This window comes from Pelodiscus sinensis, chromosome 30 (assembly GCF_052426305.1).
Source record: "Pelodiscus sinensis isolate ZL-2025 chromosome 30, ASM5242630v1, whole genome shotgun sequence".
Lineage (NCBI taxonomy): Eukaryota > Metazoa > Chordata > Testudines > Trionychidae > Pelodiscus > Pelodiscus sinensis.
In genome coordinates this window covers 14,027,304-14,040,588 of record NC_143081.1, presented here as the reverse complement: position 1 = coordinate 14,040,588, position 13,285 = coordinate 14,027,304, and the positions used below count along the sequence as shown (strand labels likewise).

The 13,285-nt window shown below is 46.6% G+C and overlaps 1 protein-coding gene across 1 annotated transcript; it reads left to right on the top strand.

Moving 5' to 3' along the window:
• The first annotated feature begins 7,706 nt into the window (after positions 1-7,706).
• On the top strand, positions 7,707-8,642 carry LOC102464031 (olfactory receptor 14J1-like). The gene has a single exon (XM_006135702.3). The coding sequence runs from the start codon at positions 7,707-7,709 to the stop codon at positions 8,640-8,642; it is 936 nt and encodes a 311-aa protein (XP_006135764.3).
• Positions 8,643-13,285: the final 4,643 nt, after the last annotated feature.

Sequence of the window (13,285 nt, the reverse complement as noted above, 5' to 3'; positions counted from 1 at the left end):
ATGTGGATAAATGTAAAGTAATGCACATTGGAAAAAATAACCCCAATTATACATAGAATATGATGGGGGCTAATTTAGCTACAACTTATCAGTAAAGAGATCTTGGAGTCATTGTGAATAGTTCTCTGAAGACGTCCACGCAGTGTTCAGTGGCAATCAAAAAAGAAAACAGGCTGTTAGGAATCATTAAAAAAGGGATAGAGAATAAGACGGAGAATATCTTATTGCCCTTATATAAATCCATAGTACACCCATATCTGGAATACTGCATACAAATGTGGTCTCCTCATCTCAAAAAAGATATACTGGCATTATAAAAGGTTCAGAGAAGGGCAACTAAAATGATTAGGGGTTTGGAACAGGTCCCATATGAGGAGAGATTAAAGAGACTAGGACTTTTCAGCTTGGAAAGGAGGAGACTAAATCATGATAAAATCATGAGTGGTGTGAAGAAAGTGAATAAGGAAAAGTGATTTACTTGTTCCTATAACATAAGAACTAGGGGCCACCAAATGAAACTAATGGGCAGCAGGTTTAAAACAAATAAAAGAAAGTTCTTCTTCACACAGTGCACAGTCAACCTGTGGAACTCCTTGCCTGAGGAGGTTGTGAAGGCTAGGACTATAACAGGGTTTAAAAGAGAAATAGATAAATTCATGGAGGTTTAGTATGTTAATGGCTATTAACCAGGATGGGTAAGGAATGGTGTCCCTAGCCTCTGTTTGTCAGAGAGGGGAGATGGATGGCAGGAGAGAGATCGCTCGATCATTACCTGTTCGGTTCACTTCCTCCAGGACACCTGGCATTGGCCACTGTCAGCAGTCAGGGTACTGGGCTGGGTGGACCTTGGGTCTGACCCAATATGGCCATTCTTATGTTCTTATGATCATAGACGCTTCCTCATTGGCTTGGCCGAGAAGTGAGGAACTAAAAGAGACGAGGGACTGCATTTCTTTCCAAGTCTAGCTCCAACTTTGTGCAGGCTTCCGATGTTGTCACAGGGATGCCCCTGTTCTGGGGCTAAGCAGCGGAATCAGCTCTCTGGGGCTGTGAACCCAGCTCTGATCTCTGCTCTCGGGCACAAACCATCCTGACGACCTTTCCTAGCCGCCCTAAACCCCATGGAGGGGGAACCGCTCCTGCCGTGGATTTCACACGCTGGCAGCAGCCCTGCCTAGAGATAAACAGGCAGGGCTGAGGCTCAAAGGGTGCCTCTAGACAGTCACAGAATAAAGCCTATATTTACAGCAGCATCATGTGACCTACAATAGCTCAGAGCCCCATGGTCCCAGAGCCCCGGAGGGCCTGGAATAGCCTGTCCCTTTATTAATTACCTCTGAGAGAGCAGAGAATTTGCAGGGAAGGGCTCTTGGGATGCAGCCACCAGAGGATGTGGTCCTGGGTGTTCAACGTTGGCCATTAGGAGGTACCCAGAGGCAAAGACTAAAAACCACGGGCCAGACCACGGGCTGGTGTAAATCCGATACTGTTCTGTTGACTTCCGAGCAAGTAGGCCTATTTTTGCCCACTAAGTATCTGGCCCTTTGAATTCAGTGGCACTGCAGACAAATTACTCCAGCTGAGGGTCTGATCTGTCACATGGTTTCGAATCCTCTTTCAAATCCACCCAGTCTGCACTTTCTCGGTTTTTTGTGCCACCTGCAGCAGCCCCGAACAGCATGCTCCATGGAGTAGCGAGGGCTGGGGAGAGGGGCACACTGCTGTCTGGGTGGTACTGAGGGCTGGCAGCCCACAACCCCGCCCCTTCTTTCCGAGGCCCTGCCCCTACTGGGAGCATGAAGTCAGCCCTCGCCCACCTATCTCAAGGGCCCAGTGTGCATGTCATCTCCCCTGGCCATATGGTGTTAATTATCAGAGCGAAACTCTTAGCAGTTAAGGGGTGGTTTCTTCCAACGAGGGACAACATTTCTGAGGAATTCAGTTTTGCAGTTTCTTCCTGTGTGATCTTCAATTCCTATTGGGACAAAAGGCCCAACTCTTTCTTTCTTTCTTTCTTTCTTTCTTTCTTTCTTTCTTTCTTTCTTTCTTTCTTTCTTTCTTTCCTTCCTTCCTTCCTTCCTTCCTTCCTTCCTTCCTTCCTTCCTTCCTTCCTTCCTTCCTTCCTTCCAATAGATTTATTTTTCCCTTTACTGCAGACAGCACTAATCTACAAGGCTCTCTGAAGCTATTTTTCTAAACTTGGGACATGTCCTGTAGAATCATATAACTTTACATGGAATGTTACCTCTTATATTTTACCAGGATGATAATGGTCAGCAGATTATGAGTTTTCAAATGATTCCAAATAAGGCTTATTTTGTACGGAATTTATTTTGCAATTATAAGTGTACCATCCGTAGGGATTTCTGAAAAAAATTCTCCTCAGAGTTTTTAACATTTCTCACAAAGACATCTCTGTCTAGTGCAGAGATCATGGACGTTGGGGGCATCACCCCCTAACCTGAATAAGGTCCATGATCTCCACCCTGGACCAGGAAGGCACCCGCCTTCTCCAGCCACTGTCAGGCTCCTGGGGAGCAGTGGAGGGCTGGCAGTGGAGTGCTGGCTGCCAGTTGCTTGCTGGCTCATGTTTTGGGGCCACTGGGTCAGGGGCCCCGGTGGCCACTGCTGGCTCTGGGCTGGCAGGCTTGGAGCTGGCACAGGCCCTGTGGCCAGGGTCTACCCCTTTAATGTCTTTGGGGCTGCGGGAGAGGAAAGTAAGTTTTCCTGGGTGTGCCCAGAGTGGTCACCAGGGCTCCCTGGGAAGAGCTGGAAGCCCCCTATTTCGAATTAAGTATCTACACAGCACTTAATTCGAAATAGCTACTTTGAATTTGGTGTTACTCCTCATCGAATGTTTACGAAATAAGGGCTCCACTATTTCGAATTTATTTTGAAATAGTGGTTTGCCTGAGTAGACGCTATTGTAGACGCTGTTGTTATTTCAAATTAACTTTGTAGTGCAAACATACCCTTAAGGAAGTATGAATTGGATAAATGGACTGTAAGGTGGACAGAAAACTGGCTAGATTGAGGGGCCCAACGGATAGTCTGGTGGGCAGTCAGTTTCAAGTGGAGTGCCCCAAGGACTGGTTCTAGAACTGGTTTTAATCAACATCTTCATTAATGATCTGGATAAGGGGATGGTCAGCAAGTTCACAGATGACACTAAGCTAGGGGGAGAGGTAGATACGCTGGAGAGCAGGGATAGAGTCCAGAGTGACCTAGACAGATTAGAGGATTGGGCCAAAAGAAATCTGAGGAGGTTCAACAAGGACAAATACAGAGTCCTGCACTTGAGAAAGAAGAATCCCAAACACTGTTACAGGCTGGGGACCAACTGGCTAGGTAGCTGTTCAACAGAAAAGTACCTGGGGATTACAGTGGATGAGAAGCTGGATATGAGTCAACAGGGTGCCTGTGTAGTCAAGAAGGCTAATGGCATATTAGGGTGCATTAGGAGAAGCATTGCCAGCAGATCCAGAGTCGTGATTATTCCCCTTTATTTGGCTGGTGAGGCCACATCTGGAGTATTGTGTCCAGTTCTGGGGCCCCCATTACAGAAAGAATGTGGACGCATTGGAGAGGGCCCAGCGGAGGGCAACCAAAATGATTTAGGGGGCCGGAGCACATGACCTACAAGGAGAGGCTGAGGGATTTGGGCTTGTTTAGTCTGCAGAAGAGAAGAGTGAGGGGGGATTTGATAGCAGCCTTCAACTCCCTTGAAGAGGGTTTCAAAGAGGATGGAGAGAGGCTGTTCTCAGTGGGGGCAAATGGCAGAACAAGGAGCAATGGGCTCAAGTTGCAGTGGGGGAGGTCTAGGTTGGATATTAAGAAAAACTATTTCCCTAGGAGGGTGGGGAAGCACTGGGATGGTAAAACGAGGTTTTCCATGGTAAAAAAAAAATGCTGCGTTCTTTTGATTAACTTTTGGCAGCAGTCTAGACACAGGGGAAGTTTTTTCGAAAAAAGGCCACTTTTTCAAAAAAAAACCAAAAAAACCCTGGGCCGTGTCCAGACTCAGGGGTTTTTTCGGGAAAAGTAGCCTTTTCCCGAAAAAACTTCCCCTGCGTCCAGACTCAAGCCGCGTTCTTTCGAAATTATTTCGAAAGAACGCGGCTTTTCTTTCGATGGCGGTAAACCTCGTTTCACGAGGAAGAACGCCTTCTTTCGAAAGTTCCTCTTTCGAAGGAAGGCGTTCTTCAATGTAAAGAGGCCGTCTTCGAAAGAGAGCATCCAGACTCGCTGGGTGCTCTCTTTCGAAAAAGCGGATTTCTCTTTCGAAAGATCCGCCTGCAGTCTAGACGTGATCTTTCGAAAGAGGCTCTTTCGAAAGATGCTTTCGAAAGAGCCTCTTTTGAAAGAAGCCTGCAGTCTAGACATAGCCCTGGAGTCTAGACACAGCCTTGTATTTTAACACTTTTGCCCTTACTTGGGGACTTCCAACCTGGCAGCATTGTGCCAGCAGCCTGAAGAGCCTTTGATTTTAATGTTGTTGTTTCAAGGAAGAACACAGAATTGCTAAGAAAGAAAGAAAGAAAGAAAGAAAGAAAGAAAGAAAGAAAGAAAGAAAGAAAGAAAGAAAGAAAGAAAGAAAGAAAGAAAGAAAGAAAGAAAGAAAGAGTTGGCTGTATCATTCATCCAACAGTAGTGGAAAGTCAGATGCAAGTTATCTTAGCAACCCTGGAATCTTCCAAAGATCTGTCCCCTGTCAGAATGAATTGCTGCTTAACCATTAAAAGTTGCACTCTTGTAATTAGTCTCTTGCAGACTGGGTATACCTGGACCAGCCTGAGGTCTGGAATCCTCTGGGGGCCGCCTTTCAGTAGCTGCTGATGCAACATAGGAGACACAAAAAATCTCTGCCCTCCCAGTGTGAAGTGTGTGGGGTTAATGAAGGACCCTTCGGGCAGGTTGGGGAGAGCTAGGGCAGGTTGTCAGGGCAGTGTGCTCATCGGAGCGCCCAGTCCTGCCAGCTGGATTCAGCTGCTTAATTCCACATCAGGGACATGCCGAATCCTGGACAAGCTGGGTTGGGATTTTCTGTCTTGCACACCATTTAGTCCTTCACCTCTTGGCTCAGCCTGCCCGAGGAGAGAACAGAGAGCATCCTTCTGTGGAGTGAGTCCCTGTCTGCAGAGAGATCCACAAGGCAGGTAATAATGGGGAGAGGGCAGGGAAATGGAAGATTGATCATTCAGGTCGGCAGGTCTATTGATAGACAAGAATTGAAGAACACCGGCAATAGAGTGTCCTACGCATCATGAGCCGGGAATCTTTCCATTACAACCAGCGCGGTACGTTTCTTATCTCAATTATTTCCACCCGGGTGTTAGCGTACTGGAGAAATGTGATGCTGGAGCTGGGAGGTATTCAAACTGGAGGGAGTTACTATTATTGAAACTTCCAGAGCTTCTGGGCTTTCTTTTTCCCGGAAGAAAAACATTATTTTCATGGAGCCCTTTTTTAAAGTAATCAGGAACCAAACAACGGTGGGTAGAAACTGAGACCTTCACATGGAATTTGTGTTGAAAAAAAGAAAAATTTGTGGAGCGCCAATGGTTATCTTATTTCGAGTTTGGTGTACTGTGCAGACTTGAAGTCCCAAGTCAGAGCCTATGTGTGCCCAAGGACATGATTTAGCTGGGGCTCGTCCTGCTTTGGGCAGGGGGTTGGACTAGGCAACCTCCTGAACTCACTTCCCACCATAGGATTCTATGTTTTTATGAGGGCAACATGTCTAGTCCCCAGGTACCCTGCCCTAGCACCATACCCTCTGATGACTGCTAAATAGAAATGCTCTTAACAGGTGGACAGGACATAGCTATACTGACACAAGCTAGGCTCCGGAGACTTTACAACTTAAGTTGAGAAGGTGGAGAAATGAAGGAGGGAAAACTGAGGCATGAGCAGGGGCCATGACTGCCCCACGGTCCAACAGCCGGTCCTGGCAGAAGGAAAACCAGAGACCAATATTCTCATGGCCACTGAAGCACAAAGTCACTAAGTCAGAGGGAAGTACTATGGCTAGAAGTGGCTGAGTGATGCTATTCACCCTTCACCACACAGAGATGGAAATGCAGCTGGGATGTGGTTGCCTGTGTAAGCAGACAGCAAGCCGCCCGTGTAAGAGGAATCCTTACAATTGAGGCATCCTGCGGGATAAAATCATAGAACCGTAGAACCCTAGGACTGGCAGGGACCTCGAGAGGCCATCGACTCCAGTCCCTTCCCCTCATAGACCCAGCACGATCTAGAGCAGTGGTTTCCAAATGTATGGTCATGACCCAGTAGTGGGGGGTGGGAAGTCGGGCCCTGGGTCTCGTGGCTGCAAGGGATCAGGTGTCCAGTGGGTGGGCTAAGGTGGCTTCCTGCCAGAATTGTCCCACGCTCCCCACTGCACCGCTAACTGGGAGCACCTCCTGGTCAGCCCCTCCTGCCCCAGCCCTGATCCCTCCAAAGCTGGAGCCTCCTCCTGCACCCCAAAGCTCCATCCTCAGCCCCACCCCTGAGCCCACATTCTAGTCAAATTACGTAGGGTGGCGGCATTAAGAATTTTGTTCAGTTGGGTCGCGAGAAAAAATGTTTGAAAACCGCTGGTCCAGATCATCCTTGACAGGTGTCAGTCCAACATGCTCTTAAGTATCTCCAGTGATGGAGATTCCACAACCTCCCTAGGCAACTTATTCCAGTGTTTAACCACTCTGACAGGTAGGAAGTTTTTCCTCATGTCCAACCTAAACGTCTATTGCATGGTGGGGTGTTTCCAGGGCACTGGAGGTATCCCACCAAACTCCGCCACATCTAGAAAATGCGTTTGCTCTTCCGCTTTTTTTTTTTGTCGAAGAGCAAATGCGCTCTCTCAGAAGCTCCCATAGGCCTCATTCCACAAGGAAGAAGGGGGGTTCCGAAAGAGGTGTTTTTTTTCTGAAATTTGGCCTACTCTAGATGGGCCAAATTTCGGAACAGCCTCTTCCAACAAAAGTATTGGAAAAAGCAGCAGTGTAGACCTAGCCTAAGTGTAACACCCTTGTAGGTTCTTGAAAGCTGATATCATGTCCCCTCTCAGTCTTCTCCTTTCCAAACTAAACAAGACCAATTCTTTCCCTCTTCTCTCATTTGCTTTGTGAGTCTATGTTATGTCTTCCTTGGAAAGTGGAAATCAGTCTACGTTCGAATTGGAGTGTTTCAGCTCCATCCACAAGTTGGCAGCCCTGCTGTCTGGTTCAGAAGTGGGGAACTATCTTGGCTGAATGGTTGTGTTTGCCTGTCCTTTGTTCCACCCTTCCTAATGTGTTTTGTTAAGGCACGTCTTGGGTCACATCTCCAGAGGGTGCAAACACTCAGGGGTTAACGCACCACTCCTGGCACATGGCTGGAATGAGTGCTGTGAATCTGTAACACCTGCTATTTGAGATCTGAAGCTTCAGGGGATAGCCGAATTAGTCTGTTACAGAAAAACACAAAACAACAAATGGTCTGGTAGCACTTTATAGACTAACGAAATATCCGAAGAAGTGGGCTGTGCCCATGAAAGCTCATGATCCTAGCTACATGTTTTGTTAGTCTATAAAGTGCTACTAGGCCATTTGTTACTATTTGAGATATTATTGAGAGGGTTCAGGGTCATTTCCTCTCTCTCATAGTCTTCACCATTGTTTTTATCCTTCCTTTCACAGACCTCACAGGATGTGCTGAGGAAGAAAATGTCCAACCGAACCACCGTGAGCAAGTTCCTTCTCCTGGGGTTCTCTGACGTCCGGGAGCTGCAGATTTTGCACGTTGTGGTGTTCCTGGTGGTGTACCTGGCCGCATTGTTGGGGAATCTTCTCATCATCACAGCCATCGCCCTCGACCATCGCTTGCACACCCCCATGTACTTCTTCCTGGTGAATCTGTCCATCCTAGACCTCGGCTCCATCTCTGTCACCGTCCCCAAATCCATGGTCAACACTCTCATGCACACCAGGTCGATTTCTTTTCCTGCCTGTGTCTCCCAAGTCTTTTTCTTTTTAGTCTTTGCTGCAGCTGATCTTTCCTTGCTCACCGTCATGGCCTACGACCGATACGTCGCCATCTGCCACCCGCTGCACTACGAGCGAGTGATGAGCAGAAGAGCTTGTGTGCGAATGGGAGTCGGTGCCTGGATTACTAGCATTCTCTACTCTGCCATGCACACCGGGAACACCTTCCGGTTCCCCTTCTGCCAGTCCAACGTCATTGACCAGTTCTTCTGTGAAATCCCCCCATTACTCAAACTGGCCTGCTCTGATTCGTACCTAAGTAAAGTTGGGGTTCTTGCCTTTAGTGTGTTTTTGGCATTAAGCTACTTTGTTTTTATCATTGTGTCATATGTTCAGATCTTCAAAGCAGTGTTGAGAATCCCCTCGGAGCAGGGCCGGCACAAAGCCTTCTCCACCTGCCTCCCCCACCTCGCTGTGGTCTCCTTGTTTACTTGCACTGCTTCCTATGCCTATGTGAAACCCATCTCCAGCTCAACATCAAATCTGGATCTAGTGGTGGGTGTTCTCTACTCCGTGGTGCCTCCCATGATGAATCCAGTCATCTACAGCATGAGGAACAAGGAGATTAAGGCTTCACTGAAGAAACTGATTGTGAGGAAGTCAGTCTCCGAGAATTAAAATGTCCATTATTGCACTTTATCTGTGATTTCATTCTGAGCTTACTTATCATGAGGAACAAGGAGATCAGAGCCACCTTGAAGAAACTGATTATATGGAAGATATTCGCCAAAAATTAAAAATGTCCAGCACTGCTCCTTGACTGTGATTTTATTTTGTATGTCTTTATAACTTTCATCAGCTGATAACAAAGTTATGTCTTTGAGAACATGGGATGTAACCCTTTTATGAAGTCATAAAATCAAGACCAACTGCACTCATATTAACTGAGTTAATTTAGAATTACAGCTTTATGAAGAAGATAAAAATCTATATATGTTCAGAAATCTACCCACACACCTATCTAGCAGTGACAAAATACAGGACTATGTAGCACTTTAAAGACTAACAAGATGGTTTATTAGGTGATGAGCTTTCGTGGGCCAGACCCACTTCCTCAGATCAAATAGTGGAAGAAAATTGTCACAACCATATATACCAAAGGATACAGTTAAAAAAAATGACACATATGAAAAGGACAAATCAAATTTCAGAACAGAAGGGGTATGCGGGGGGGGGGGAAGGTAGATGTCTGTGAGCTAATGGTATTAGAGGTGATAATTGGGGAAGCTATCTCTGTAATGGGTAAGATACCCAGAGTCTTTGTTGAGACTCACGCGTAGAGTGTCGAATTTTAGCATGAATGACTGTTCAGAGGATTCCCTTTCAAGTGCAGATTTGAAAGGCTTTTGGAGTAGGATGCAGGTGATTAAGTCGTTGAGACAGTGTCCTTTCTGGTTGAAATGGCAAGAAACTGTTTTTTCTTTGTGATCCTGTCTAATATCTGTTTTGTGGGCATTGATCCTTTGGCGAAGTGTCTGAGACGTTTGTCCAATGTACATAGCAGACGGACACTTTCGGCACATGATTGCATAAATTATATTTCTGGATGCGCAGGAATATGTGTTCTTGATCTTATAACTCACTTGGTTAGGTCCAATAATGGTATCATCAGAGTGAATATGTGGACAAAGCTGGCAACGAGGTTTGTTGTAAGGGAAGGTACCAGGGTTGGTATTAGTGTGGTATGACCTGTGGTTGTTGGTAAGAATCATCTTGAGGTTAATACCAACCCTGGTACCTTCCCTTGCAACAAACCTCGTTGCCAGCTTTGTCCACATATTCACTCTGCTGATACCATTATTGGACCTAACCAAGTGAGTTATAAGATCAAGAACACATATTCCTGCACAAACGTTTAAGGGATTTACATCGCAAATCTCACCATGCTAGCTGAGCCTGTTATCAACAACCACAGCAAATTCACTGGAGGACTTCATGAAGTCTCTGACTTTTCTCCTTTTGGGGACTGCAGTATGTATGAGAGTGTGTTTCTTTGATTGTTACTTTTTACTTTGATTTCAATTTATGGATTCATTGGTTGACATGTTTCTTTATTCCAGGTGACTTCTATAAATAAGTAATGTATTTTTCTTGATGTGGGGGAAAACTATTTTAGAAAATAAAACCATTGCAGTTTCCTAAAAACAAATCGTGTGTATGTCATTAAACCAGATTTGTACTCTACAAAACGACTGCAGTGATTGATCTGGAATTGCTCGTATTTTCTCTTATGGTAATTTTCTTCCTACAGTAGACTGACTATTGGTTACAGCTCCTGTGGGAAGACCTACAGGTACTAAGCACAGTGGGAGAAATGATGTTTGGTGCACACATTTCTATAGCATGTTTGGGACCCATTTTGAGAGGGAGAATCACATTTTCTGCGCTAAGAGAGGGACCGGCTCAAGACCAAGACAAGGGGTGGGCACTCAGAGACCAGAGCAGTCGTTCTTCTAACCTTAGAACCAAGCCCCATTGGATTTAGCCATTCGCTTCAAAGGTTCGACGGGGAGTTGGCCAATGGTCCCTCCTCCATGCAAAGTTCCAATTTTGTCCAGATCACAGACGTTGGTTCCATTATTAGTGTTACTGGTTTAATTGTACATTAAATCCTGGTTGTGCACCCAACATCTGAATTGAAAACCTCCCTCTAGAAGATTCCAAACTAAGCTATTCATGTCACAACATGCATACGCCAGCGCTTAGCTGTTAAGTGCGAGAGATGATCCCATTGGAGGCCGACAGCTAAATCGTGGGAGCCAAATACAAGTCTGGAAAAACACTCATTTGAAGGGGGCGATGCTTCTCCCCACCCAGGCCTGTGTCCCTTAGAATCACTGGGAAAACTGGGATTTACATGGTTTGTTTTCCCTTTTTCCCACTGGGGCGCCTCTCAGACTCTCATTTGGGGAGGCCTCACCAGGAGGTGGGGCAGGGAAACTCTCTGACAGTGAACCCCACCAGTGACATGAGCCATCCATTGGGCCACTGGGGAGGAAGCCTTCGCCACCCACCCGCAGAGTCTCAATGCAGATCAGCTGCACTTGCGGCTGAATCTCTCCCTTTTCTCCTCTGTCAGTGTGGGGAGTAGTACAGGCTGTGGGTTCTCTGCCCCTGCAGCCAGAGAGAGCTCCAGTCCCCCAGAGCCCATCCTTGCCATGCAGTCCTGACGGCCTTTGATCAGGGCCAGGTCCTTAATGGACAATCTAGTGCCTTCCCTGAGCTCTTTGCTGTCAATTGAGATCCCAGACAGAGCCTGGACCCAGCCTCTCCTGAAATGACCCAGCAGCCCCTTACCTGATATTTGGCCATTCACATTCACTATGTCAGCTGTTTAGGTGTGTTTTCCCTTGGTGCCCATCACCCGAGTATCTGGGTGCCAGTTGCCATAGGGGAAGGCAATCTCTCTCTCCTCCTAACGAGCGCCTGGCCTTTTTTTTCAATGCAATGTTTTTAGTGATTGTTTACACTAGAAAGCTGGACAGCTGGAGCACCACTTGTGTGGTGCAAACAACACAAACCCCTTACATGGACACAGTCATTTCAGTATAAAAGGTCTTTACACAGGTATAGTGAAGGGAATGCGCTACGTCAGGCACTGTTGGCACTATAATGACTCTAGAACTGCATGCACTAAAGTGCAAGGACAAGTCTTGAGGCAGGAAGAAATCGAGAAATATAAACTGGCCCCTACCAGTTCTGTAAGTACGAAGATCTACGTGGAGAACAGGCCATTCCATGTTAGGAAACACCAGAGTGAAGGTTACTTGTACAACCTCAGCACAGCCCCATCTGCATGTGCGCTATGCTACAGACTCACAAGAGTGGCCTGGTGGTTGATTCACTTCCCTTCACTGCACCCATTTCCTTCAAACTACCCAGGGAAGTGCTGGTTTCTCCATCTCTTGATGCCATGCAGTGGACATCAGCTGACTTTCCAGAGCTCATTGCTGTGTCAGACAAGAGGCCTGGGATCATAGAATCATAGAACTGGAAGAGACCTCAGAAGGTCATCAAGTCCAGCCCCCTGCTCTAGGCAGGACCAATCCCAACTAAATCAACCTGGCCAGGGCTTTGTCAAGCCGAGACTTAAACAACGCTAGGGATGGAGACTCCACTACTTCCCTAGGGAACCCATTCCAGTGCTTCACCACCCTCCTAGTGAAATAGTTTTTCCTAATATCAAACCTGGACCTCTCCCACCACAACTTGAGCCCATTGCTCCTTGTTCTGCCATCTGTCACTACTGAGAACAGCCTCTCTCCAGCCTCTTTGGAACCTCCCTTCAGGAAGTTGAAGGCTGCTCTCAAATCCCCCCTCACTCTTCGCTTCTTCAGACTAAACAGACCCAAGTCCTTCAGTCCTCATAAGTCATATGCTCCAGCCCCCTAATCATTTTGGTTGCCCTCCGCTGGACCCTCTCCAATGTGTCCACATCCTTTTTGTAGTGGGGGGCCCAGAACTGGACACAATACTCCAGATGTAGCCTCACCAAAGCCGAATAAAGGGGAATGATGACATCTCTGGGATGGGCAAAGGCATCCAAGGAGATGGCCAGAAAAGGGCAACTAAAATGATGAGGGGTTTGGAACGGGTCAGTTATGAAGAGAGGCTAAAGAGACTGGGACTTTTCAGTTTAGAAAAGAGGAGACTGAGGGGGGATAGGATAGAGGTCTATAAAATCATGAGTGGTGTGGAGAGGGTGAATAAAGAAAAGTTATTCATTAGTTCCCATAATATAAGGACTAGAGGACACCAAATTAAATTAATGGGTAGCAGGTTTAAGACTAATAAGTGAAAGTTCTTCTTCACACATCGCACAGTCAACCTGTGGAACTCCTTGCCAGAGGAGGCTGTGAAGGCTAGGACTATCACAGAGTTTAAAAAAGAGCTAGATAAATTCATGGAAGTTAGGTCCATAAAAGGCTATTAGCCTAGGGGTGAGGAATGGTGCCTCTGGCCTCTGTTTGTCAAAGGCTGGAGAGGGATGGCAGGAGACAAATCGCTTGATCATTGTCTTTAGTCCACCCCCTCTGGGGCAACTGGCACTGGCCACTGTTTGCAGACAGGACACTGGGCTAGATGGACCTTTGGTCTGACACAGTACGGCCATTCTTATGTTCTATGTTCTTATGATACATTCAGAATGTGTGACATACCTACCACCAATGTGAATCAGTCAGTTTTAGGACGTCATGTCCTATTGCATCTACAGCCTAATGAGTCTTTTAGGTCAGTGTTGTCCACAGTAAGAGGAAACA